We start from the raw sequence: 27,979 nt of genomic DNA on the forward strand, positions 1-27,979 counted from the left end.
TCATCTCAGTCTCCCCTCTGCCAGGTTAAAGCCATTCCCCTTGGCCTGTCCCTACAGGCCCTTGTCCCAAGCCCCTCTCCAGCTTTCCTGCAGCCCCTTTAGGCACTGGAGCTGCTCTAAGGTCTCCCCTTCAGGAGCCTTCTCTTCTCCAGGCTGACCCAGCCCAGCTCTCAGCCTGGCTCCAGAGCAGAGCTGCTCCAGCCCTCACAGCATCTTTAGGTGGCCCTAATAATGCGAAGTACTTTATGTTGCCTTATGTAGAAACAGCTATCCAGTTTAAAGCTTGCTTCAAGAAACTCTGGACCTTGTTACTCTGATGAGAGAGATGAGCTTTAGGGACAGCATTCTGCGGTGTGAAGGTGCAATGACAGGTATACAGCAGAGCAGGGGGACAACCCCCAGGGTTTCCAAAAGGTCTGTGGCCTCCACAAGCCCTATCACATGCTCTTCAGTGTCGTTGGAAAGCCAGATACATCAAGTGTGAGCAAAGCATGGTGCAGATGGCACATGTACTGATGTATGATACCCCATCGAGCTCATTTCCAGCAAGCTGATGTTTCTGGATGCGACTGTTTCAAGCTGCATGAATTCTCCATGAGCCTGCCACCCACTGCTCTGCTGGTATGTACAGAGCTGCCTGCATCCAAGCTGCAGAAAAGGAGATGTTACTAAAGCGATGCTCTTCGAGCGATGCTCTTCATCCTTATAGTGTAACACTGTGTGATGGGTTTGGATGTTTGTTTCATCTCTGCCTGCAGTGAAGCGTGGGTATGGCTAAGCAGTTAATACATAAAATACACAATGCAACATATTAATGCAGTATATGGAAACATCTTACGATGCTACTGAAAGTATATATTTAGGACTTTCCGTTTTCCTACAGTTTCCAAGCAGTGTTTTCTTTCCTGGTAGGATCAAGAATTATCAGTGCTGCTTCAAACCTGCATTCAGTATGCCTGTATGAAAAAGAATTTGCCTGTAGATTAAAATCTACAACTTTTTCACCTCTTTCTTAGCTCTCAAATGCTAAATCTCTTGTACGTGTCTAGGGGAGGAGATAATGGGTGAGACAGTATCGCATCAGGCTACTGAGATGGAACTCAGAATTAACATCTAAAACTATATGGAAAACCTTGCAGTGCAAAATGAGATTGAGTTCTTATGAAATAAAAGGGTAATAGGATGCAGACACAGAAGCTGGAGCTCTGTATGCAGTTTGTACTTCTCATCTGTTGCTAAGCTTGGACAAGGTGCTTTGCGTTTTCCTGCTTCATTTCTCCTGTCAGATACGTACGTTTTACTTGCTATCGGTAAAGCCCTTTAGCATCTTCAATTAGTAGTATTATAGGCTTCTATAAGCTTACTTTAAATCCTTTTCCTCCCCACTCATGCCTTCCCAAAGACAAGAATAAATAGAAATCCATTCAGGTGGTATTGATTAGCCAAGGTTCTGCTTAAGGTAGGATTGAACAGATCCTTTTTGTCCAAACAGCCACGGAAGGGCTGCAGGCGGAGGGTGCTGCTGGGTACACGGTGTCCCTGGTTCTGTGGGGGGGGTGTGGTTTGGCAAGAGGCATTTCCTTGTTCATTTTGCATAGCAGGCTGGAGTTGCAAAACCTCCCGGCCTAACAGACCTTTGTAGGGTGCTTTACATCAGTATGGTCATCGATCAAGTACACCTTGGAGCATCATGGGTGGGTGGCCAGCCTGGAGCCTGATGATGATGCTGCCAGTGTCTTCTGTACCATTATCAAGTGCTGTGGCTCAGCACTTCAGCAGCATATTCCCAAGCAACTCATCACCTTCTGGCCTGCAGGAGTGGTGGGCTGAGGTACCGCAACCCTGATGCTGTTATCCAGCATCAGTGGACAGCACACCCGCATATTGTGCAGCACGGCAAGTATGGATCTCTGCACAGTTGTCTTGAGATGCTGCTGCTGCTGTTGCAAATGCAAGTGTATTGAAGCAGATATTAAACTAGTGGATGCAGAGGTTAACCAGGAAAACACATTGATTTCGCACAGCCCAATGTTGCAGAAACAGTTCAGTGGAGTTAAATCCATTGAGACGTCCTTGCTTTGAAGCAGCCCGACGACACTGATGTGCAGTTTTGCATTCTCCACTGCCATTACCAACATCCTGGCAAGAATCCCATGTGTCGAGCTGAGGAAGTAAAGAGTACAAAAGCAGAACTCTTTGGGCTTTTTGTTCTGTGTTAGCCGTCAGCCTTGCTGCAACTGTGCTGTGACAGAGCATCTGTATTCCACGTCTAGCGACACAGAGACAGTGTACTCCTGAAGGCTGGCTGCTGGGTTTCAGCTTGGGGTGTTAAAAGCCCTGCAGTATGTGTACAAGCTAGCTGTAATGTGTTTTAATGCAACACAATAGCTGCAAACATGCTGCAGAAGGGATGAGACAGGGATTCCCCACCTCTCATTTGTCATCTTGCAGCTTGGATTGTCTTCCCTCGCGCAGATCTGTGCAGAGATGCCTCATCATCCCCCTCCTGTGCTGTCAGCAGTGGCATCTGTCTTTTGAAATACAACAAGTCTTAAACGTTGTTGCTGAGAAGCCATTGGTGCTATATGATGGCAGAAGCATCCCTGTCCTTCCCAACACACACACACCCCCCTATAGAGGATCTATTGTAAATAGAGAGCTCCAGGAAGCAGAATTCCCATCCCGTGGGAGCCTGCTTGTATCTGACTTCTGTTTTATGCACTGGGGAGCTTGGAGTTACCCACCCTGGGGCTGGCAGGCAGCCTGGCAGGAAGCTGGACAGACTGGCCTGCCCGCCAGTTACTGCCTTTTATAGAGCACTTGGATGGAATCAGCACGTTTCCATGTAACCGGTGCCTTGCAGTGTCAAAACTGTTGTGTTTGGAAGATGTTTGAGCAGCTTCAGATTTAGATTGAAACTTGTGACTGCTGGGGAGTTGTTGACTGGTTGTAGTAATCACTATAGCTCCTCTGGGCACCCTGTGCCAGCGCCTCAGCACCCTCACAGGGAAGAGCTTCTGCCTAAGAGCTCATCTCAGTCTCCCCTCTGGCAGCTTAAAGCCATTGCCCTTGGCCTGGCCCTACAGGCCCTTGTCCCAAGCCCCTCTCCAGCTTTCCTGCAGCCCCTTTAGGCACTGGAGCTGCTCTAAGGTCTCCCCTTCAGGAGCCTTCCCTTGTCCAGGCTGACCCAGCCCAGCTCTCCCAGCCTGGCTCCATAGGAGAGGTGATAACGTTTCTGTTCCTCTCTTCCAGTGTTTTCATATTGAAGATGTTATTTTTAACTTAGTTCTAATCAGAACTTGCCTCATTGCAGCTCGAGACTGTTGCTGCTTTGTTTGTCTGCGTGCTCATGACATGCTCTGGGTGTATTTTCCCAGTAGCCCCTATAGGTAACCAGGGGGCTGAGGCTCTGGCTAATAACCAGTGTTCTGTGTGAGTCTGCAGGCTGGATCCAGCAGCCTTCTTAGCATCACTCTTCCTCTGTTGGGCCGTGGAAGTGCTAGGAGGAAGCTTAGTTTGCATTCTCAAGGTAAAATACTGTTGTTGGTGGATGTTGACACTTCTTGGACTTCTTCAGCATCTGATGCAAAACCCCTCAAGTCCACTGGCGCAAAGAAACCAAGTGTCTGGCACCCGAGACCGAGCAGACTGATCTTGCACATATGTTCTGCCTTAGTCCTCATTCATCTATTATTGAGTCTGCCTCCTCGGAAGATTCTTTGCATTATGAAGCATTTTGAGGTCGTGAGTTGACAATGAATCACCAGCAGCTCAGTGAAAATAATGTCAAGTAAAATCATACTTTGTCTGCTTAAGTCGTTGCTGCTTTCCTGAATGGAACTTTGATTCTCAGAAGCAGCTCATGTTGAGTACGTCCTTAGTACGGATCTGATGTTCACACAGACATTATAAGTCATTTGTATCATTTTGAATGAGCTGCTCTTAAAAGGGATCCTCTCCTTTAGGGAAGTACATTTGACAGTGCAGAAGGCTTTATATGGGGTTTTGTGGTGGTGGTTGGAGCTGTTTGTGGAAGCCGTGTGTGTAAATCCCATCAGAGAGAACCTCACCGTAACCGAGAGCACCAGTGCAAAGAGTTCAGGGGGGACACCTCCCCTTGTGTAATGACTTTGAACAGACTTGGTGGGTCTTGTGTACACACAGAGTAACTTCACAGGAGCCCATCCACATTCACCATAGGGAATTAGCTCCTCAGAAATCAAAGGAGGTGGAATCTTATAAAACCTGTATAATAGGAAAGTTTGGCCTTTGTATCCAGGAGCTGAACTGGCTCAGCAAACACCTAACACTGGGCATTTTAGTCTTTGAGCATGAAGCTTATCTCTAGCAAAATGAAACATGCCTTTTTTAACCCAAAACATACTTAGCTTCTTCCTCAAAAAGGCAAATACACCATGTGCTCCTGCCCTAGCAAAAGGAAATGACTCTTAACTCACTCTCTGCTTACCGTTTTCTCCTTGTTCTCTTCTCCAGTGCTGCAGATGCATAGAGAAATAGAGTTGTGGCAATGTGGCTTAAATAAAATAGAGTCTTCTTAAATAAAATAGTGTTCTTAAGTAAAATAAAGTGAGATTCGAGAGTCTGCAGCCTCCAGGAGTCACAAACTGGTTTTTCCATACCCCAGAAGCATGAGTCAGATCGTGCTGAAGTGAGTCAAATCTATCCTCAGATTCATTTGAAGACACTCAAATGGATTCCTAATTTGCAACACTGTTATGCATAGAAATGCCTTATTAAACTGATTTAGGTTGCAGAAGTGTGGAAGGAGCAGCAGTTCGGGTGCATCGCAGTCCCTGTAAGCAGGTGGTGCTCATGCAGTGCAGAGGGAATAGGAAGTTTAATTCTTTACTCTTGTGGAGTGTTCGAGGGCCTGGGAGATGGTTGATGGAACAGTGCTTACCCTTGGTGATGCTGCTGAACTGTGGTCTTCAGCCTGGCAGCACCACTTAAATGAGGGTGAGGATTGTCCCCGGGCTTTCGAAGGATGCTCAGCTCATCCTTTGACATGCATGTTGGGGATGCAGATATAAGCCTTCTCCCACAAGAAGGGCAATATCCTCCTAATTGCTTCCTGAAAATAAGTCCCTTTCCCTTTGCATTCCTACCCTTTATCTTCAGGGAGGGGCTGCTATGCATAGAGCTGTCCTCCAAGGTCAGCTGCAGCCCTTCACCAGGATGTGACTCTGGCATGTTTTGCTGGCTGTGTCATGGAGAAACACTCCCTTTCCTCTGGGGGAACTGGATGACAATTCAGCGTGGAGGCACAGCCACCTTCCAAGGCTCAGTTTCTTCTCCTCTGTTCCCATGTTTAACCCTCCCTTTGAGAGGTCTCTCTTCTGATTGTGACTTTGGGACCAGGAAACCAATTTGATGGCTCCATTCTCAACGTTACCCTGTGACTGGCTGGACTCAACATCCTAATATTGTGCTCAGAAGAGTGACTAATACCTCCTGTCTGGCCTTGGTCTTGAGTGAACTAGGAGACAGGCATGCATTTATTTTTCCTATTCCTGTGTGTAATCAACCTAGAATTTTGTTAGATTGGCTTTTCTTCCACTGTTTTTGGTGGAGACCCTCAGGAAATGAATGATGGAATTCAAATGCAGCACTTCAAAGGACATCTTTGCCATTATTTAAGTGTGGTACAAAGATGGGTTGGCAGCACTGGATATATAGTTCCTTGACTGAAACTCACAATCCCTTGTAGGTCTCTGGCTGCTTTTAATTCTTCCCATAACTCAAAGCAGCTCTGAGCTGTCTTCACTTTGAATGAAGAACATCATGGGTTTAGAAAGCCATTGTTTTTAGATCATTCAGATCTTTTATTATCTTTTCTGAAGGGTTCTGATTTAGAAGGAGATGGTTGCAGAAGACGGGGATTCAGCAGTCCTGTAACCAGTGTCACTTGGTTGTTCCTGCTGCTGTAGTTTTAATTCCTGCCAAAGTCTAGTGAGACATCGAGTGTTTGAACGGGGCTGATACAAATAACATATAAAATATTTTAGAAATAAAATAGAAATAAAAAGGTACTGATAAAATGCTCCAAAATGAAACACCAGGCATTTTTAATAAGCCCCAAGAAACCTGGGGAGGGGCTTTGGCCAAGGGCCTGTAGGGCCAGGCCAAGGGGAATGGCTTTAACCTGCCCGAGGGGAGACTGAGATGAGCTCTCAGGCAGAAGCTCTTCCCTGTGAGGGTGCTGAGGCGCTGGCCCAGGGTGCCCAGAGAAGCTGTGGCTGCCCCATCCCTGGCAGTGTTCAAGGCCAGGTTGGACACAGGGGCTTGGAGCAAGCTGCTCTAGTGGAAGGTGTCCCTGCCCGTGGCAGGGTTTGGAACTGGGTGAGCTTTAAGGTCCCTTCCAACCCAAACCAGTCTGGGATTCTATTTTTGCAGGTGAGTGGTTATCTTGTGTATCCCATGTTGTACCAGGATGCTCAGGATACCTGAAGCACAGCTCACTGCATCTCCAGTGAGTGTCCCTGGCTGCTGCTGGCAGCACACGGTATTGCACAGAGCTCAGTTGTGCTCCTCACCTACAACCATGTTATTCAGGGACGTGGCATCATTGCATACAACCTGTGCTCTTCACAACTGCTGCTCTTCAGTCGTTACTCTCTTCTCATACTCCTTTTCCATCTAGTGCTTCACTTGAATTCCACCTATGTGAGTCTGTGGCCCCATTACCCTTCTTCCTCTCTCATCTGCAGGTAATTTCTGAGTCAGTGGGCAAGAAACTGAAAGCAACAGGTTGGAGATTTTTCATGCTAAGATCCCTTTTTTGGGAAGCTGCATTCCAGTTGGAGACAGTAACTTTTGCCTAGGGAAACGCAGAAGTCTGCTTTGCTGTCATGCTGTCTTGCAGAGCTGTTTCGTTCTCTGGTGTTTGTGTAAATCCTTATTCCTAAGGAATTTAATAAGGTTCACCATCAGCAAGTGCCTCTTTCTGACAGCTCAGGAGTATCGTAGAATCACAGAGTGGTTTGGGTTGGAAGAGACCTTAAAGATTATCCACTTCCAACCCCCTGCCACAGCCAGGGGCAAATGCAGTTTAGGGGAAGTCTGAATTTGGGGCCTCTGTAGCTGAGTAAGAAGATAAATCCAGTGCTGCCAGCAGCTAACTCACCAGTAATCTAGTCACTGTATGAACGCAAAGCATCCCAGAAGGTGTTCTGTAGACGTGAATGCCACATCCTATTCACTGCATATGGTGAAGGATGCTGGAGTTACTCCAGTGAAGACAGGTTCATAAATCAGCACTCACTTGTGTGCAGGAGTTCTCAAACAGAACCACTTCCTGGGCTCTATGATAAACAGTGACTGCTTTTTGTAACTGTGTTTTTATCTTGTTTTGAATCTCTCTTGGCGTTGCTGCTGCACAAGCTGGAGGCAGATCTGACAGTTCTCAAGTAGAGGAAAATACCTGAAGATGTGGTCGCTTTATGGGCTGTATTTTCAACTACACACCGTATTGTAGCATCCCAGACTGGTTTGGGTTGGAAGGGACCTTAAAGCTCCTCCAGCTCCAGCCCCTGTCACGGGCAGGGACACCTTCCACTAGAGCAGCTTGCTCCAAGCCCCTGTGTCCAACCTGGCCTTGAACACTGCCAGGGATGGGGCATTCAGAACCTCAGGCAGCCTCTTCCAGGTTTTATGCTTACCTATTTACATGTCCTCTTCTGACTGTGCCTGACTGTTCAGGCAGCACAGGGAGAGCTGTGCTTTGTAACGTTTTTATTCCCTCTCATTATTAGATGCCAGTGTTATAATTGGATCTGTGTCATTTTAACCACCGCAGCCAGGTTAGATTCTACTCAACCACTTCACAGCATCACAAAACCCCACGTTGATTCATACTTTGCTGCTGCAGTGTGTGAAATCCAGATGAGGTTTCTGACTCTGGCCCGACAAAATGAATTGCTGTCATGGTTCTACTTCCCGCATGCACAAGGTGTGTGTTTTACCAAGTATCTGTCAAAAGGGAACGCAGTCCTTCAGTATTTAAAGGAGGGCATCATATTAAAAGTGAGCTGTACCATGAAGTCTGGGTTTTTTCTCTCCTCTTTTCCATTTTTAGGTCAGATGATTCAGGTTTTCCTCAGTGCTTTTAACCTCTTGCCATCTGAGCTGCTCAAGGGACAGCCATGCTTCGAAGCTGCCTCAGCTCAGTCCTGTTTCAGTGGCATCTGTAACGTTTGCTCTTAGTTTCTTACCCCTTTATGTTCCATTTTTCCTTAGCACTCAGGCAGCATCCTGGTAAACAATGCTCTGTAGTTTTTCTTCCACCTCTAACGCTTTTCCCTCTTTGTATGGAAGTCCATGTGTGAGCGGCAGCAACCGAATGGCCTGTAACTGATCTCATCTGCCAGCTTTGCATGGAAATACAGACCTTATTGCTGATACCACAGCAAAACCCGGAGTGTTTCTGTTTCTTATTCTTACATGAACGACAATTCCCATACCTTGCTGGATGTTGAATCCTCATCCTTTATTTTATTCAGTGCAGGGAGCGGATGCTGCCATTAGCTTCCTTTATGAAATAGAGAGTTCCCAGTGCATATACATTTAAAAGTCCTGCCTTTTAAGGTTTTACAACAGGGGTTAAAACATTCCCAGGAGTGTGTGTAAGCGTACAAGAGTGTGTAGATCAGTGGTGGGCAGCTGCATTGTTTGGAGACAGAGTGATAGAGGAGAAGTGGCTGAAATGGGTTTAAATATACCCTGCGAATAGATGGTGTGGTTCTTGTCCAGCACAGAAAGTCTGCATTGAGCACATGTCAAACAGTTGCTATATTGAAAAGCAGAGGGTAAACCCTGATTTTAAAGTGTCCTTATAGACACCAGGCATTTTGTTGTGAATGGAATAAATCCGTCAAAGGCAGCAGTTACCAGAGCTTGACATGGACGTAGATGACAGCTGAATTTGACCCTTCTTGTTCTGTGCTTTTTAACCATGTGATAATCTTTCCATAAATCATGCACTCGAAAGGTTCTCTTGCTTCCTGCTTCTACCAGTCGGGTCATACAGAATGCAGATGAACCCAGCGTCTGGGTTATTAAGCATAAACACCCCCTCTCAATCCCCTCCTGGCCCACCAGCCCTGTTTCCCCTATCTGAAAGCAAGAGTGACAGCCTCTTGACTAACACAGTGGAGTTTTTCTGGTCTCCTCCCTTTCTTATTCTGACCTGTACTTTGCTTTCGTTATAAAGGGAGCGTAGAAATTACCCTGTGGGAGTGGTGAAACTGCAGCAGAGAAACAAAAACTATTTGGATTCACCCGAAAGCTATTCAGTCGCTTGCTCTTCTTTTTATTAACGGCTCGAAGCAGGCAGTTGGTCCTGTTCTGACTCCGTATCTTTCAGCAGGAACAGAGGTAATTCTTTGTGTGTCTATTTCCTTCTAATCGTGCTTTAATTCCATCAGGAAATGGCTTTATATTTTTATCAGAACCTGTTATTTTACCGGCTTTAACTGTCTCTACAGCTGCCCAATGGGCATGTTCTATCGATCTCGGCGAGCTCCAACTCCTGTTTGAGCAGGGGAATGAGGTGTTGGATTAGGATCCAGGTTACACAGGTGAAAGCCACCAGCTCTCTCCAGGGAGGTTGCAGAGCTGCTTCCAGCCAACATCAGCATGTTTGCAGCCAACGTTTAGGCTCTGAATGGGGTTTTGGTTTAATCATAACACACGCCGAGGTGGACGTCTCCGTGTGCTGTGGGGAAAGTACGTTGCTGTGAACTGATGGGCGAGTTCATGCTGCTGTTTGCTCTGGTGGGATGAGGTTATTTTTAGCGAGTCATTTCAGAAGTGTGGAACTTCCTGATGCTTTTATTGTTCATTCACCACGAACTGAAAGCGCAGCGTTTAAATCTGAGGAGCGTTCTCGCAGCGCACCAAAAGCATTGCTGCTCCCTGGCTGCAAGTGCAGGTTGTGTTACAGATCTGGGATGAGGAGTGTGTTGATGGCGAAAGGAAAGGCTTGTTTGAGCGGTGGCTGAAGCAGCAGCATTTAAAATGCCTCTTAAATAAGTCACAAAGTCGTTTTCTGCTCCTTAACACCTTTGCAAGGGATTTTTTTTTTTGCATGAGGAAGGACAAATGGAAATCCTTTGGATTTTGCTAATACAACCTCAGAGAAACGGCTCTGGACCTCTTCCAGAAGTGTTTTATTGGGTGTATTTCTGTTTCCCTCACGTGAAACGCTCCCAGAGCGTTGATCCCAGCATTGTGTTGCTTGTGCAGAGGGCAAAAGGAAGCGGTGGCTTCATGGGAAAGGGCAATGTAATAAGTCTTACAGACACACCAAGAAAGAAGGACCTTCTTACCATGTGCTGTGGCTTTAACAAACGTTACTACATCCTTAATAATATATGCAAGTATGGCTTCTGCTGTTTGCATTTGGTTTTTAGGTTGAAAGATAGGTCAGTTTGCCTCTGAAGATGTAGATTTGTCTGAAGTGCTTAGTGAAAGGTGTGTTTGTCAGTCCTGGTGCTTTGAAGAGCAGCTGTCAGTGCATGGGGTAGGGAAAATTTACATCAGAACCTTTAGGTTAAAGTCACACTTCTCTGCCTGTGATCTTGGGCATGGCATTGCCTTCATCTGTGCCACAGGTTCCCATCTGGAAGATGAGGATTAGTAATACCACCTTCTCTCTCCTTTCTTCACACTGTGTGAATGAAAACGAATTCATTCACCGTTCCTGTTGTATTGCTAGGAATTGCTACAGCCAGGAATTATTTCAAGTGGCTGTAAAGACTTGATGAATATATGTGATTAGTTGCAATCAGTGGTTAAACTGTATTCCTGTAGCAGCTCATGCCACTACTCCCAGTTGCTTCTGTTGAGTTACAAGCCCGTTAGAGCCTAAAACTAGGTTGGCTGAAGAACAAGAAGAGTTTACATGCAGGGTGGTCATTGCCACCAGCTAAAGAAGATTATATATTATTCATGCTTAATAATTAAATACATTAATTCTTAATATAATTTAAAGTCATTATTATATAATTGTACAGTAACGCATTGCTGTCCATTGTATTTCTGCCATTACCTTAACTCTGTAAACTCAGTTGTCAGCAGGACAGTGACACCTTCAGTGACCAACCCAAGCTAAGCTATCTCACAAATAGGTTTGCTGCCTTGTGTTCAGTGATCAGTGGCAGTTGGGTTTTTGGGGTGCTTTTCATGTGTTTTTCATCTTGTTGTTTTGTGGTCATGTTGGTTTGGTTGTTTTTTTAGTGACTATTACTGTGCACTCAACAGTTAAAGCTATTTAAAGGTTGGGTTTCAACCTCTTTGCTCAAAAGCCGTAAATGCGCTAACGCATTTAATAGGATGCAAGAAGCTGACTAAGAAATGAGTGTAGTGTATGTGCACAAGGTCATGCTGTCCCTTCTTATGCTGTTTCAGCTGGGTTTTGAAGTGGTCACTCAGTGAATTGCTTTCCAGCTATTCCTGTTTCTAAGGGTTGAGGGAGGGGAAGTTGTCCTCATGAATGGTGTAAAAGTGGCAGTGAGAAGAGCTGAGTTCTCTACTCCATCCTTTCTCCCTGGCTTGCTAGGTCACACCTGGTGCATACTTGGTGTGCCTGTTGTCAGTAAAGTGAGGTTAAGGAATTGTTCACAGGATCAGGAATTCTTGAGTGATCAGGTGGAAACATGAGGTGGCAATTCCTGGAAGCCTTGTGCCAGTGTTTTGGACCCCCTTTTCTCTCTGACTGTAAAGGCACTGATGAGTTTGCACCTACATGCAGCTGAAGAACCTACCTCTTTTTTGTCCTTCCTTTCAACTCTCTTCAAGCACAGCACACATCAAAGCCCTACCAAAACACTGAGCGTAGGAATGAATGTTTGGAGAGCGTTATCCATAGATGACTTCATGTTTGTTCCAGTCTTCCCTATTTCCAGGTTCTGAATCCTTTTCTAATTTTTTCCACTCTTTGAATCCAAGCCCTTTCCAATAAAGAAAACGGGTTCTTGCATGAAAACCTCCCAGATTTACCTCCAGCTCCAACAAAACCTCGACTCCTTCAGCCCCATTTCCTCCTCCACGGCAGAGCGCAGCAAAGGCAAATAAATAGAAGCTGGCATGTTTCTTCTTGTGCGCTTTTATTGGTGTGCATGTTTGTTCATTTCTCTCTTGACTTGTAGAATTCCAGGATCTCGCAACGTGGTTTGTGGTTTGCTTTCAACTGGGGAGACTTTCTCCTTTTCACAGTTTAACTGTTACTGCCATCGGAATGCATCAGGAACAATGTGGCAGAGGAGCCACAGTTCTCTAGGGGGGTGTTTTTAATAACAATTAGATTTCACAGTGCTGGGTCACTGTTTTTAGAAGGTGTGTAAAGAGGTTTCAGGTGCATTTTGGACCATATCTTAAGGAAGGGTTTCAGAGGCACATTCATTTGTATTTGCATCCCCTGTTGTCAAATGCATGCTAACAAATAGGGTGACAGCCGTATCCCAAAGTGTGTATTTTATCCAGAACACTGCAGGAGGTGATTTTCAGATGGAATTATCTTGCTGCTGTCAAGGGTTCACCCCTTACCTGCCCTTGCACAGTTACACATTGTCCCTTTATCATGCTCTTTGTTAACATGGAGGAGAATTCAGCTGATGTCCTATGCATGGGATGGAGCAGCAGCACATTGAGCTTGGTTTGATCAGCGCCCTGTGACTGCAGGAACATGGATTTGAGCCTGGTGGCACATCTACAGCTGTATTCTCCTCCCAAAAGCAGCCCTGTAACACCAGCAGTCTACAGCAGAGAGGTCACACTGATCTGCACCGGAGTTCACGGGTACCCAGATTTCTCCTGAGGCCAGTACTGAACTGAAACAACCTTTCCAACCTTTGCTTTTCCCATTCCCGGTGCCAGAGGTGAAGCTGGGAATGGCCTCCTGGAATTTTCGGGGAAACTCATTGTTCACGTAAACCCTGAGGAGGAATTTCCCTTCCTCCTTGGCCTGCTGGGTATGCACTGAACCATACAGTTTGCTTTAGCCACATACCAGCTGCATGTGAGTTTTGGTTTATTTACTGACCTCCCACCACTCCTGCACGTATCACTGCTGTGTATTCCCCCTTTGTCAACAGCCTGGGGCTCGTTGCTAATGTCATACAAGTTACTGGTGTTTGGAGCATGGAAAAAAGGAAAGAAATAGGTGGAAATTGCACTTGGATTGTGTCCTCAGAACGGGCACTGAGTGCTTTGATTGTTTCAGGGCTGCTGCTGTTTGCCTGGCACACGGGCAGTTCTGTACTTTGTACTCACTAGCACTGTGTACTAGGACCTGCAGTCCTTGGAGTGCACTCGAGTTGAGGGTGAAAGTGGCTTCTTTTTCTCTGTCACCATCTGATTTCCTTCTTACTCCCCTCCCCACTTCTTCAGAGAGCCCATTTCTTGCTTGCCATAAGAATTACTTACTCCTAAGAGGATCTTACCTCAAACACCAGTGTTCCATGAAGAGCTAAGGCTGATACACTGCAGGAATAACCCCGGCCCCCAGGACACCAGCAGCTTATTGCTGTTTGAGCTGAAGTGCTCTGGTGTGTGCAGACAGGTCTGTGACGTCCATCAGCAGCCTGTATGGGTGGTGACCTGACTGTGGTCACATACCAGAAGGGTGATCGTGATTGTGGCTCCAATAACCCCCGTGTTGGAGGCTTTGTAAAGGGCTCTGCAGAGACACATAAACTGCTCTGTGCAAGCCCTCAAGGTTCCAGTGCTGCGTTAGAGGAGCATGGCCACGTTGCCTTGGGGCCCAGGCTGGATCTGTGCCTTTCTGCCATGCCATGGCCAGGCTAATAAAACCACCCAAAGATGCCAGGAGCTGCCTTTGCAAAGAATAGTATTGTTATTGATGGTTTTTCATTAACTAGGTTACCCCAGCTTCCTGTTATCAGACATACTTGAGAGTTGACTGTATAATACTGTATCAGAGTTCCTTTCTCCTGCTTCATGGTCCAGAAGTTTGAGTGGTTTTCCTTTGTGATAGCCTTGTATTGACTATCCCTTGTGATCCAAACACTGCCTTGAGAGACAAGCCTTTACTATCACTGCAGCCAAAATCTAAGTGCCTCTATTAAGTTCTTCAAAGCTCGGTGAGATTGAACAATTGGTTAATGTTCGGGGAGCAGAATTCCCTTTCTTCATACAGAGTGTGCATCCAAATGCATTGTGCTGGTAGGCCTGGATGATCCCGTTCAGTAAATCTCCTACCAAGAGTTCTTGCTGTTGGGTAAATCAAAACATGTTGCTCAGAGGGTGACTTATGGAAAACTGGAACTTCTATTATCGGATCCTCTGCAGGTGCTACCCAGCATATCACAGTAGAACTGTTACAGTCTCCTGTAACTGGTTTATATGCTGCTAATCCTTTTTTCTTATGATGGTAAGAGCATTCAGTGGGGTTTTAGTACAGGAAACTTGTATAATCTTTTACTTACCTATGTTTGTGACTCGGTGTGGTTTGACTGGATTTGAATCTAGTGCCTGATTTTTCAGTCTGAAGAGCCTACCTGAGCCCAGCTGGAAGTTTCTCAAGCAGAATATGTCTCATATCTTCATCACTGCAGAATAATCTGGATTGCACTGACTCTGGAACAGGATATTACACAAAATGCATTTTGCTGTCAATCCCTACAGGGTGAAATTCAGTCCTTCTGCAGAGCGCAGTACCTTTGTCCCCAGAACTGTGCTAATGATCCATTCCCCTTTCATTGACACACCTTCTAAGTCCTGAACCTTCATTCTTCAGTATATTTGCATGTTGAAACCTGGAGAGATCTTCTGTCTGTTAAAACCTTGGCCTTTACTTGCCATGGAGGACAAGCTGACACATACTAAAGGACTGGTAGGGAGTTCTGGATGGGAGAGCCAACGTGCTCACTGTACTGGGAGGGAAATCCCTGCGCTCAGTTGGGAGGTTTAACCAAAGAGTTTAAGATCTGTCTCCTTTCATGTAGAGTAAAGAATTCTACATGAAGTAGAAGTGGAAGAGAACTGGTTTTCAAAGGGTTGAGTGCTTTAGAAGGCCTAAAGCAGAATGATGGAGTTGCATGTACAACGCACCAGCCCTCAAGGTCAGTGTACCTGTAAGTGTGTGAGCTGGAGGCTTAAAGCAGAGGCTGGATTAAAGTTGGGTGAACACAGAATTAGATCTGACCAGAAGTCTGCACTGGAGCTCTGGTGAATATAATGATTTATTAAGAGCAGTGTGGTTGGGAGGAAGTACAGTCAGATTTTCCCTTGTACTTTAACGCTCAAACATGGATAGTAAATAAAGAGCATGCTGCCTTTTGAGAGTGACCTTTAGTAGTACTCATCTCGTTGCTCGAGATCCTTACTCTTCCCAAAGAGGAATCCACAGGAAAATAAATAAGGTATCACTGACCCAGCCAGGGTGAATTTGCTTATAGACATGTGAGCATGAGCAGTGTTATGAAATGGAACAAGTGGGGCGTAGGGAACTTTCAGATCCCGAGATAAAAACAATCTCAGAGAAGTATAGACAAGTTTGAAGCATTACCAATGTAAATGAAAGTTGGTCCTTTCCTGCTGCCACCCAGTTCTGTGCCTTTTGGCAGCAGAGAAGGCTTTGGTGGTGTTTTCTTTTCTCCTCTTGAGACCTAAAAAGCATGAACAAACCTGCATGGATTTTTATAACATGATACTGGCTTCATGGCAGCATTGAATAATTCAGGTTGGAAGGGATCTCAGGAGGTCTCCAGCTGCCTGCTCAGGGTAGGATCCGTTGTCTCTGGCATTTGCCTTGAGACATTGCTGGGAATAGGCTTTTGAAAGTAACTGTGATTTTTTAGTCATTGCAGTGAACAAATGCCTGGCAGAAGAAAGGCTGCAGTCAGTGCTATGGAAATGGTTCAGCCACACTTGTCATCCTTTCCAAAAGCAGTGATGGAAGCAAAGAGGATAAAAGCAAGATTAGGCCAGTGATGAACTTCTTTTAACTGACAATCCCTGTATTGATTTTCCTCACCAAATACAGAACCCCAGCTGGGTTTGGGTTGGAAGGGACCTTAAAGCTCACCCAGTTCCAACCCTTGCCACAGGCAGGGACCCCTTCCACTAGAGCAGCTTGCTCCAAGCCCCTGTGTCCAACCTGGCCTTGAACACTGCCAAGGATGGGGCAGCCACAGCTTCTCTGGGCACCCTGTGCCAGCGCCTCAGCACCCTCACAGGGAAGAGCTTCTGCCTTTTCTCTAACCTAAATATGCCTTAAACTACCTTGTCAGTTGTTTCAGTATTGAGCCCTGGTTACAGCTCAGGAGTCAGTGCAGTGCGTTGGTGTGACGCTGCTGGGATCTGAGCGACCATACTAAGCTTCATGTGCATTCTGCCTGTTTGCTGGAAAAGATAGAGTTCAACATATTTCTGATGGCCTTGTTTTCTTTTTAACCTTTTCATACGATGGTGATGCTGCGTACCCTGTGTAGGCAAGGTTGTGTGCTGTGCTTTAGGCCAAGCTTGTGGCTGGAGGCCAAGCTTGTTTTATGTCTCTTCCCATTTCCAGACAGACTGTAGCTTATCTGGTCACATGTGTACTTCTCTATTCCCTTCATAAGCTTTCTCTTTGCTGGTTGCTTAGGCTTATCTTCACCATCCCCCTCAGGAGGTCCAAGTCCATGCTGCCATCATAGAATCACAGAATGGTTTGGTTTGGAAAGGACCTTAAGATCATTCAGTTCCAACTCCCTGCCATGGGCGGGGACACCTTACCCTGGACCATTTCACCCCTAGACCATGTCACCCCATCTTTATCCTTAACCCAGGCTCAGTCCCTGTGCTGGCAGCAGGATTTCTGCTGTTGGGTAGCTGCAGACTGAGTGCTAGCGTTGGTGTAGAGTTGGGAAAGTGAATGGCAGGAGGGCATAGAAGTTCCCTTTCTCAGCAGAGATGTGTTTTGTTCTGGACTCAGCTGGACTCCACTGGAATTACTGGAAGCATTAGAGATCTTCTGATAGGTCCTTATCTAGCAAAGCGTTTTAGATATGTCAGTCATCCACATGAAATTCAGATGTCCATTAGGGCCTTTATTTTTAGTAGCATTTAGTGTGGAAGTTCTTCCATAAACTGAAAGAACAATGAAATAATCACCCAAATTTTATATGCCTTTTAAAACATAATTTCCTGACTTCATGTTTACGCATAATGGGCTAACTTCAGAAAGTCTGAGTATTCCCAATGAAGATTGAGGACCATTGCTGATACTGGAAATGAAAATAAACACAGAATCCCAGCCTGGTTTGGGTTGGAAGGGACCTTAAAGCTCCTCCAGCTCCAACCCCTGCCAGGGGCAGGGACCCCTTCCACTAGAGCAGCTTGCTCCAAGCCCCTGTGTCCAACCTGGCCTTGAACACTGCCAGGGATGGGGCAGCCACAGCTTCTCTGGGCACCCTGTGCCAGCGCCTCAGCACCCTCACAGGGAAGAGCTTCTGCCTAAGAGCTCATCTCAGTCTCCCCTCGGGCAGGTTAAAGCCATTCCCCTTGGCCTGGCCCTACAGGCCCTTGGCCAAAGCCCCTCTCCAGGTTTCTTGTCATAATATCATACAGGTCATGGACTTGAGAAATCAGTGGGAGACTGACTTTATTGTGCAACTCATGGAGCTAAGGGGGACAGGAGAGAGTAATTCCTGGGCATAAGCTGAGGGCAGTGGAGGGACGGGGCTGTACTTACTGAAGGAAAGAAATACATGGCCCATCTTAGCAATACCCCGCCGGCGTGGAAGAAGAGGAGCTCAGATAAACCCCTTGAAAAGCAGGAAGTTGTGGTACTTAAACTGGGTCCTCGCTCCGAGCTGCAGTTCTCGGCACCGCTTGGCACTGGGGCTCACCCCAGCAGCGTCTTGGCACAAGCTGGCCTTGAGCAGGAAATGGTTTTCTCTGCAGCAGCGTGGAGGGGAAGCAGCTTCACATCTCTCCGAAGGCACGCCTGGAGAAGGTGGTCTCAGCACTGCTGCTGCTTCAGCAAGCTCCTAACAATGGGCCTGGGTGACAGGGAATGTGTGTGCAGCTCTGCCTCTTCCTTTGAAGCTATTGTAGCTTCATTATATGGTGTTTGCTGTGTGGGAGAAGCATCTCAAACACATGTTTACAAGGCAGCTTCTGTGTTAAGAGGAAACTCAGGAGGTGAGATACAAAGTTTGATAGGTAAAACCAGGGCCCTGCTCCCAAAAGATGTGAAAGATGGAATTTCGTTTGTCCCAAGGGGTTTAGTCTGTGTTTTACTGTGCAGTCTCAGTCATTTTAATGAAGTCTTTGTCCCTCTTAATTCAGGCTTCACCTGCAGAGGAATTTTGCTTCTGATTCCCTCATGGAATCACAGACTGGTTTGGGTTGAAAGGGACTTCATCCAGTTCCCCCCCCCCCCTCCTTTGTATAGACAGTGCAGAAGAGACTTAAAGTCCATGCTTGAGACTTCCATACCCAGCACAAAATCACGGGCAGCATTCTGATAGCAGCTTTTATCCTTGAGTTTTTCCTTCTTTTCCCTTTTATTTTCATCTCTTTCCAGTTCTCCACTTCAGGGAAATGTGTCCTAAGATGGAGTTTCATCTGCCAGACAGTGGGGTTTACCTTTGCATAAGGTTTCAGTGTGCTGTGCTTGGAGCTCCCATGGACGTTTGATGCCAGCAGCCAGTACCCTTGTTGTTTGGCACATAGGTACAGCAAGAATGGGGCTGTGAAGTGTTGTTGAAGCAAGTACCTGCCTCACAGAGCTGCTTCTGGTTCTGTACCATGCAGCTGTACCAGGTAGTGACAGGCAGCAGCAATGCAGGGCTGTTAACAGGGTGGTCTGTGATTAAAAGGCAAAATGCCCCTTCAGACCTCCGCTTCTGTCCTGTGAAACTACTGTTGCCATTGCACAGAGGGGTACTGGGGCACGGGCAGTGTATAGGAATCATCTGTGGCTTCAAAATAGGTGTTCAAACTGGGTGTAAGGGCACTGGGTGGATAGGGTGGAGAGCCATGATGTGGAGCCTGCTGTTACCTTTGAGATTCACCCTATTATTTCAGCACAGCACTTGTATTCTCCGTGCATTAAGCCTCCTTTTACTGCATAGTAAATCTGAGGGTTCAGTCTGTAAATGTGACTGAGGAAAAGCAGCCCAGGGGATGTAGGGATGGGAAAGGTGGTTTTGGCCGAGCCCTGTGTTTATCTCAGATGTGAGAATGGCATGAAAGATCTCTCTCCTATAGAGCTGAGGAGTCCACCAAGCCTGTGTGGAATAAACCACAGCTCCTTCAAGCAGCTCTGACTCTAAACTAAAGGAGATTTGCCAGAGATACCACAGAACTGAATCAAGACTTCGCTTTCACTGTGTGGAGGGAGGCTGGATACAGCCATAGCTGTCAGCAGTGGGGAATGCTCAATTACAACTGCAGGTAGGTAGGTGGATAAACAGGGACAGAAGCTGTAAATAGGGGTTGGAAAGCACCCTCGTGCTCCCCAGCCCTCCAGCGCGATGCCAACCGACCGCAGCGGAGCCGCAGCCGGGTGCCAGCAATTCATACCCGGTGTGCAGAGCAGCTCCGAGATCTGCAGATGATATAGCTGCTAAGTGTTGTTATGAATGATTCAGAGCTGCTGGCTCCTGTTGCCATGCATGGATCATCAGCCTGCCTCGCTCTGCCATTTAAAGTAATTGTCTGAATGACCTGAGTATCTTCGAAGGAGCTTGAATTTTCGCTCAGGCGCTGGCTTTGGAAGCAGCATCTTTCATCTGATACACTTAATTTTGCTGCTCTAATGGGATTCTCTTTACCCAAATTTACATGATTCAGCTTGCAGCCTGTTGGATATGTTCTTCTCTGCCATTTGCCCCAGCATCTCCCTGTATGTGTTGAGAAACACGTAGGTAGCTGTTCGTGTGCCATCTGCTTCCCCAGGCAGCGGAACAATGGGGGTTTGTTTGACTGTCGCTCCAACAATACTTGAGAGGAGCTCTGTCCCGCCTGGCTGTCAGTTCTGTTGTTGTACTTTGCTCTGGGTGACATCACTGGTGGCAGCTAAATGAAGTACATCAATTGTTAGATGCTCTTTGACCAAGGATGTTGACTTTTCCTGGCAGCAAATCCTGTACCACTGGTACTGTAGAAGAAGCTGCTAAGTTACTATAATACAGTAATGTAGTTACAAGCACTGGTGAGGGTGGAGTGGGTCTCTTTAGGCACATGGAGATAAATAATGAAAAGAGAGGGATGTGGAGCTGTTGGAGGCCATGGAGATGCTGCGAGGGCTGGAGCAGCTCTGCTCTGGAGCCAGGCTGAGAGAGCTGGGCTGGGTCAGCCTGGAGAAGAGAAGGCTCCTGAAGGGGAGACCTTAGAGCAGCTCCAGTGCCTAAAGGGGCTGCAGGAAAGCTGGAGAGGGGCTTTGGCCAAGGGCCTGTAGGACCAGGCCAAGGGCAATGGCTTTAACTTGGCAGTCCAGAGCCAGTAGTGCACTTTGAAGATCTTGCCCTTAACCATGACATTACTCCTTCCTCAGAACTATCCTTTTATTAAAGTAGAAGCATATTGTGTGATTAAATCCACTTTCTGCCTCTTCAAGTTACTGTATTTGCTTTAAAATTATATATTTTAGGGTGAAAATGGATCAATTACTTTCACTTTGCACATGGGCACAAATTCTTTGTCCACCTCTTACTACTAGGCCAGTGCTGCAAAGCTGAGTTTGCTAACTTGAGCAAGGCTATTCTCGAATGAAAACTGTAATAGGCAACATCACTTGTGGTTTTCCACTTAAATAAGCAGATAAAGTCCACACTTTAGCTTTTTACAGTAGCTTAAAGCAGCATCTGAGGGTTGATATCACTGTTGTTCATCTGACAGGGCTGCGAAGTTCCCAGCTTCCCTTGTGCGAGGGAAAACATCCCAGGGAACTGTCTGGACTAAGTCAGATGAATCACGTCATGGAAGTGACAGTTCCTATGCACTCACTGCAGAGGGGTTCCCTGTGACTAACGCTGATATCAGCATCTATGCTGCAGGTACTTAAATAGAAGCAAGATTAATCCCACTTGTTAAGTCTCCTCCTTGCTTCCTGCTGGAACACAGCGTATTGGGGGTTTTGTTAGCTTAGGAAAAGAATCTGGGACAGAATTCCAAGGATGTTAATGTATAGAAATCTGATGTTTTTTTTTTCCCCCTCACCAATTTTGTAATCACACTGACAATCATGGAATCCTGGAAGGGACCTCAAGGATCATCTTGTCCAACCTTTATAGGCAAAGCATGACCTAGACTGGATGTCCCAGCACCCTGTCCAGGTGAATTTTAAGTGTCCAACACTGGGGAATCCATCACTTCCCTGGGCAGGTTATTCCAGTGTTCTCAGTGTGAAAACTTTCCTCTTGTGTCCAGTTGGAATGTCCCCAGCAGTAACTTGTGCCCATCACCCCTCATCTTTTCCACATGACTCCTTGTCAAAAGGGACTCTCCATCTTCTCTGTAGCCACCCTTTAAATACTGGAACATGGGGATAAGGTCTCCCCTGAGCCTTCTTTTCTCCAGGCTCAGCAGTCCCAGCTCTCTCAGCTTTTCCTCACACGGCTTCCCAGTCCTTGGATCATCTTTGTGACTCTTCTCTGGACCCTCTCCAGCCTGTCCACAGCTTTTTGTATAGCAGAGACCAAAACTGAACCCAGTATTACAGGTGTGGCCTGACAAGCACTGAGTGGGACAATGACATCTTCATCCCTACTGGTGACGCCCTTGTTGATGGTCCCCAACATCCTGCTGGATTTCTTTGCCACAGCAGCACACTGTTCACTCCTGTGGAATTTGTGTCCACCAGGACCCACAAGTCCCATTCCCAGAGCTGCTCCTAGGGCAGATCCCAGCCTGTGCTGCACTCCTGGAAGAGTTTACCAACTTTACATGTGGTTTTCATTTCAGAACAGTCAGAAATCATGGTAGGTGTGTGTTTGGAAGAGGTTTAGCATCATCCAGTGGAAACCTGCATTCTGGGACATCCTACAGCTCCGAAACCTGAGCTCCAACTGGAGTAATTGCTGCAATCCCCCTAGACTGCTGCCATCTCATAGGAGCAGGGAGCTGCATCCCAAGTGCAGGCCCAAGGGGGATGGAAAGATTCAGGTGAGGTTATTGCCTCCTTATGTTTGAAATGAGTTTCTCTGGAGTTGTTTGTCCACTGAAAATAGAGGTCTTGGCTGGGATATTTCTGCAGGGTACTGCTGCCTTGTGTTGATGTCTGTAGACTCCTTGTTGGCAGCATCTGCAGACATCAACACAGAAATACACTGTGGTGCATTTGGAGGAGTATTTGTCCAGCAGGGTGATTGGATGCAAGCGTTAAGTATGTGAGTGCACAGACAGTGCCGGAGCGATGGATCAGGAAAGAGCAGAATTCCCAAAGAGGATGGATGGTGGGACTGAGCTTTCCCATGCTGCCTCCGGAGCACATGTTGGTCCTTCAGTGAAGCTGATGATGCTGAGGGCACTTTCTGTCTTTGCTGGTTAGTTTGGGGCGTCTTTACAGAGCTAAATCCTACCTAAGGGAAGGAAAACAAAGGGTTTATTTGCCACAGTGCTGGGGCTGAGCTGTTCTTCCTTGAAAGGGAAAGATGGATTTTCTCCTTCATCCACACAAGAAGCGCTCTTTGCCATTGCCCTTGGGCGGGGGGGGGTGTCTATCATCAAAATGTCTTCCCTTCTCCAGCATTGCCATGAGTGCCCGTTCCAAGGACTGAGTCAGGTGTTGAAGCACTCATGTAGTAAACTGTTAATCCTCATCTATTGAAACTGCCCACAGAGGGAATATGGGGTGCGATGCCATGACAAGTACTGTCTCCAAGCGCCCGCGCTCCTTACGTTGGTGCTGAACCGACTTGTTCCTCTTTGAGGGATTGTCAGCTGGGGCAGATATCTGCTTGTGCTAATGCACTCCTAAAGGAGGTTGAGTTAAATTAAGGAACTGGCAGCAAGAACAAGCAGGAAGCCTAAAGGAAGCAGTGCTGCCAAGCGCTGGCATCCCTGCCAAGGCCAGTACAGCAAGGCACAGCTGGGTACACTCCGAGACGTGTCCAGCACAAGAGGTGACTTGCCCATGAAGCTGACTCAGTGGGTCATGGGCTGCTCTGTGTTTGCTTATCTGCCATGGGACACAAAGTGCATGACCCTTTTGGAGACGTTGGGTCTTGTGATGACAATACACAGTGTTGGAGGTTGGCTAAATCTTCCCTTGTTGTTTGGTTGTGCCCTGAATCCTCTCCCTTACACCAGGTCATGTCAGTGATGTGCTGGAGTTGTTGGGAATGGGTTTTCAGTCTGTTGGGCTCTCAGGGATCTGAGCACATTGCTCAGTTCATGGTGGACGGCAGTGGTGTGCATCCAGAGGCTCAGCTCTCCCCCTCCTTTCCTATTTTCCTCTTGTCTCAACTCACATGCATTCACAGGCTCTCCCAAGGCTTTAAGGTCACACCAGGACTGGAGTTAGGAGGGCTGGAGCTTAGGTCACCCACGCAGGCACATTTCTACATGCTATCATCCGCCTATCTCAGCTCGTTGGCTCTTGAGATAGCATGTTACCTGTACTTTTCCATCCCAGGTGAGGCGAGCAGGATAAACACTGCGTGATGCAGAGCAAAGACTTAGCTGTGATTTCACCGAGATGCCAAGAGTTTCAAACGTGCCATCTAGTGGCATAAACTAAGAGCACTCAGAAGAAAGGAAATCCCCCCCCCCCAATTCATCCCTCCTCCCAATATGAGTTATTTGTGAAATGCTCCCTTGTTTGGGGCTGAAAATGAGTATTTATGGCTCCTGCTACCCTGCCAGGTTTTCTGAGTGATGAGCTCCTCAAGGATGTGTTAATCAGAAGGAGGAACGGGGAATTCTTCAGTCTGTTCTATCACTCATATACTAAACTTAAGAGGTCTGTACCTTCACACCGAGAAGACAGATCTCATGCTGGTGTTGGCTCCCCTTTGAGGAACCAAATCAGCTTTACCAACACAATACGTGAAAGCTTAAAACACCCTTGCCGTAGGGAGAAGGAGGCAACAATATTGTGCTTGCCTGTAGCCACGCAGCGCTTCACCAGCAGAGCCCTGTCATGAGATGCCCTGTGTTTGTACATGAGGAGCAGGACATGTTCCACCCTGGCGAGTAACCTGACGTCCTTCCAGCTTCCTCTCTGCCAAGAAGGGCTGCACCAAGTTGCAAAAGGCTTAACAAAAGCCTTTCTCCAAAGCTACATTCATCACCACGATAAGAATAGGCCTTACGACGAGGAGTGTTAGTTCGTACCGTGGCTGGGCGTGCGCGCGCCCTGAGTTACAGCCTGAATTAGGTCTGTGTCGGGTGTTTCTCTTCACAGTTCGAGCTCTGGCGCAGAACTCGAGTTGCTCAGGTTGATGTTTATGTGTGCTTGCTGTTCCTAGGATTTTTACCTAGAGGTCATCGTGTCCTTTCCTCTTACTACCAAGAAGCTCGCTGTTTGGCTTGGATGATGTGCTCCATCTGTTGTAGCTACCAGAGTAAGTCAGGAGAGTGATTCTCTGCTGCTTCACATGCCTCTGGAGTCATCCTTTTGGTGCCAGGGGCAGAATTCAGCCGTTCCTGCAGCTCCCCTCTTCCTTTGTGCATGTGGTTTATGTGCAAGCCTATGAGATGAAATCTAAAAAAACCCTGGAATTCAGGAATTGCAAACTTCATACAGAAGAAGGAATAAGAAGAGTTAAACACTTCAGAATCGCCAGCGAGAAGCATGCCAGTATGAACTGCTGGAAGTGTAGCTGTCCTAACTTGAGGTGTGCTTACACAGCCTGGATACAATGCAGAGAGGGGATTAAGAAAAGCAATCGAAACCTCCACTGCCAAATGCCCAGAGAAGTCCTCCTCTCTGCAGGGTCAGGGTCAAGCTGTTCTTGCATGTTCACGCACTGCATGTGCTTTGTGAGTGGCGGCGTGATGCAGAAGGAGGCTTGAGAGGTCACCGCTCAGCTCCTAAACGTGTGGCATCAAAACTACAGCACACTGCAAGGCTGAGGGGGTAGGAGCAGGGAGCAGAATGTGTCTCCCTCTTCCAAGGTGAGCGATTTACCAATAGGAAGGTGCAGAAAGGTGAGTAGCATCTCTGACCATGTTTTTCCTAAGAAAGCATTAGTGTGGTGCTGTGTGCTGGACCTCAGTGCTCTGTTGTGGACCTCTGAAAGGTTAGAGTGAGGTACCTACAATGTTATCTCTGTAATGATTTAATCTTAAACAAGATGTTTAATTAGTGTCTGATGTAGTCCTTGAACCACCCCTGCATGGTAATGCAAAATGGGACATGGCCAAGGGGAAATATCCCTGGTGCTGTCAGTGGAGCGCCTGTACTGATGAGATAGAGACCGATGTATTTATTTGGATGTAGACACATGTATGACACAGAAGTGGTGTGGTTTTGTCTTGCTCTGTGTTTGTGCTGACTGCACCAGCTCAGGGAGATGTGCTCTGCTCCCAGCCCCTCTGAGAAATGGGTGTGCTTAGCACAAGCAGTTCCCTGCACCGATGGTATGTGGGGCTTAGACCTGGACTCTGTGCAGCATGAAGATCACCACTTCCAGTGCCTAAAGGGGCTCCAGGAAAGCTGGAGAGGGGCTTTGGACAAGGGCCTGCAGGGACAGGCCAAGGGGAATGGCTTTAACCTGCCAGAGGGGAGACTGAGATGAGCTCTTAGGCAGAAGCTCTTCCTTGTGAGGGTGCTGAGGTGCTGTCCCAGGGTGCCCAGAGAAGCTGTGGCTGCCCCATCCCCTGCAGTGCTCAAAGCCAGTTTGGACACAGGGGCTTGGAGGAAGCTGCTCTAGTGGAAGGTGTCCCTGCCCATGGCAGGGGTTGGAGCTGGGGGAGCTTTAAGGTCCCTCCCAACCCAAACCAGTCTGTGAGTCTGTGATTAGCCCCTGATCACAATCTTTCACTTGGTTTAGTGGGGATATTTTTGTTGCTGGTTGTTGGGGATAATTTTGTTTCTTTTTGTCTTTTCATTGTAAAGCAGTTGATGCTACAATCTGCCAATTTGGTGGGTTTATTCTGAGTACAAGAGCTTGAGTTTCAAGACCTGGTCACATTCCCAGCTTTTGGTCTTAAAAGATGGGCTTGAGTTCGGTTGTGGTGGTCCTGGGAAGCATAGACCTGTCTGGAGCAGTGGTGTTTTTCTCTGTAAGGCTGTGGGAGCCCAGCGTGGGTATGAGCTTGCCAGTGCTGTGTCCTCTTGAGTGTTTGTGGAGCAAACCATCCCTGCCAGCACACCTGGGTGTGCTCCCTCCAAACAGCAGCCATGGGAACAGTCTAACACGGATGTAGTGCGGGCCACAGGTCAGAAAGCAGGTCATTTATTAGAGTGGATGGACCTGCCCAGTGGAGTGATGTGTTCAGGAGAACAGAAACACCAACCACATCCTTGTAGATAGAACAGCACTGGGAAACTTCACATCATGCATTTCAAATTGGTTATATTTTGAATGTGCTTACTTCATTATTGTTTTAACCTAAGTTAAATCAGACTGGGGTAAGCAATGAAGATCAACCATTCCAGCTACTGTGTGCCTTTTATTATAAGGAACATGGTAGGGTTTATACTAGAAAAAGCAGATGCTTTTTACCTGTTATCTCTCCTTTGGCCAAGTAGGTTTTGATTTTATAGCAGTAAATGCTTAACTCTTTGTACTACTGGGATGCAGTGTTTGGCTTTATGACTGCAGTGCAGGTCTTTTATTAGTAAAACTTAATGTGTAACAGGATAATTCCGTTGCACCTACTACTATACAGGCTTGATTTCGTGCAAAATAAGTTTCTACTTCCTTGATGGCCTTATATAAGCCTTAACTGGGAACGCATCCAGCATGTTCGATGGGAAGAAAGGAGCTGCTTCAGAGCGGGCTCTTCTTTAGCAATAGTCGTAAACAGGTTTATATATAGGCACTGCTATTACACACAAAGCTTGCTGAAGAAATGCTTCTCCAGAACTAGTGGATTTAATGCAGGCCACAGGGACTGTGCTTGAGCTAATTCGTGAGCAAACCTGTTGTAGTAACTCAGGGCAAGGTTTAAAACACAAGAACATCTCTCAAATGCATAGCTGCTGCAAGGGCTGGGTGTTGAAAGGCTGTTTGCTGTAAAAACAGGCTCAGAAACTTCGGCTGGCATCCTACATATGCAAATGCAGGTGCTGTACATGTTATATTTGGATTTTAGGGTTTTTCAGCTGCATTTCAAGTCGATCAGGAGCAGCATTATGTGGTTGGATCAGTGGCTTTCATCACCCATACCCAATCATTACACAGGCGCTCCATCAGCCCCCTCTCCCCAACAGTGCCTGCAGCTGAGCATCAGCACATTTGGGAACAATAAAGGGCTGTCATTTGGGAGTTTCTTTGCCTTGTTAATCAGGCAGGACCCCAAATTCCTCCTTCACAGAGCTCACGGATCAGGCTTGTGTCTCAGAACAGGTACACTTGCATGTGAGCAAGGCGAGGGTTGGGCTTAGGGAGCTTTGTTGCTGATGTACACGCAGCATCGTTGGCTGCGTGCTCCGGAGGAGTTTGGGATGGGTACAGGACAAACCATGGCAAGGCTCCTGCCTTTGTGATGGATTTGGTTTGGGGCATAATTTGCTGGTTTTGTTCCTCGCCTCCTTCCGAACGAGCTGAATTGTGAAAGATATGTTAATGTGAGGAGACACACGGGAGAGGCTGAAGCAATACACTGACACGTTGAATAATTAGATCATCTCCTGCGCAGGAAGAAAAGTCAAGTACGAAACAGGAACAAGAAGTGCCTCCCTCCCCCATCGTACAGGCACCAGGTCTGGCTCCTTTCTGCATGCAGAAGCAGGTTAGACAATTAGATCTTTAGTATTAATTAATTCCTGAAGATTCCAAGTGTTGGGTGTAGTAACTGCCTGCTGGTTTTGGGGGAGAAGTTGGGAGCCTTGTTTCCA

General features: G+C 46.9%; 1 protein-coding gene across 10 annotated transcripts in view; it reads left to right on the forward strand.

Moving 5' to 3' along the window:
* The window catches only part of LOC134166098 (uncharacterized), a 123,437-nt gene that overhangs the window by 74,336 nt on the left and 21,122 nt on the right, over nucleotides 1-27,979 (forward strand). For 3 of the 10 annotated variants that reach the window (XR_009965746.1, XR_009965747.1, XR_009965748.1), the window contains exon 1: nucleotides 26,010-27,873. The exons of 2 other annotated variants lie outside the window; for them this stretch is intronic. Coding sequence is in view for 2 of the 8 variants with exons in the window: in XM_062623403.1 (XP_062479387.1) it covers nucleotides 27,194-27,488; nucleotides 27,781-27,873 (388 nt within the window). In the remaining 6 variants the exon portion in view is untranslated. Of the gene's footprint in view, nucleotides 1-7,615; nucleotides 9,394-20,812; nucleotides 21,027-26,006; nucleotides 27,874-27,979 lie in introns of those variants that run through there. 5 more of the 10 variants (XM_062623403.1, XM_062623405.1, XR_009965750.1 and 2 more) reach the window with 4 other exon arrangements.

This window comes from Pezoporus occidentalis, unplaced genomic scaffold (genome assembly GCF_034315485.1).
Source record: "Pezoporus occidentalis ecotype Australia unplaced genomic scaffold, CSIRO_AGI_Poc_V1 ctg251, whole genome shotgun sequence".
Classification (NCBI taxonomy): domain Eukaryota; kingdom Metazoa; phylum Chordata; class Aves; order Psittaciformes; family Psittacidae; genus Pezoporus; species Pezoporus occidentalis.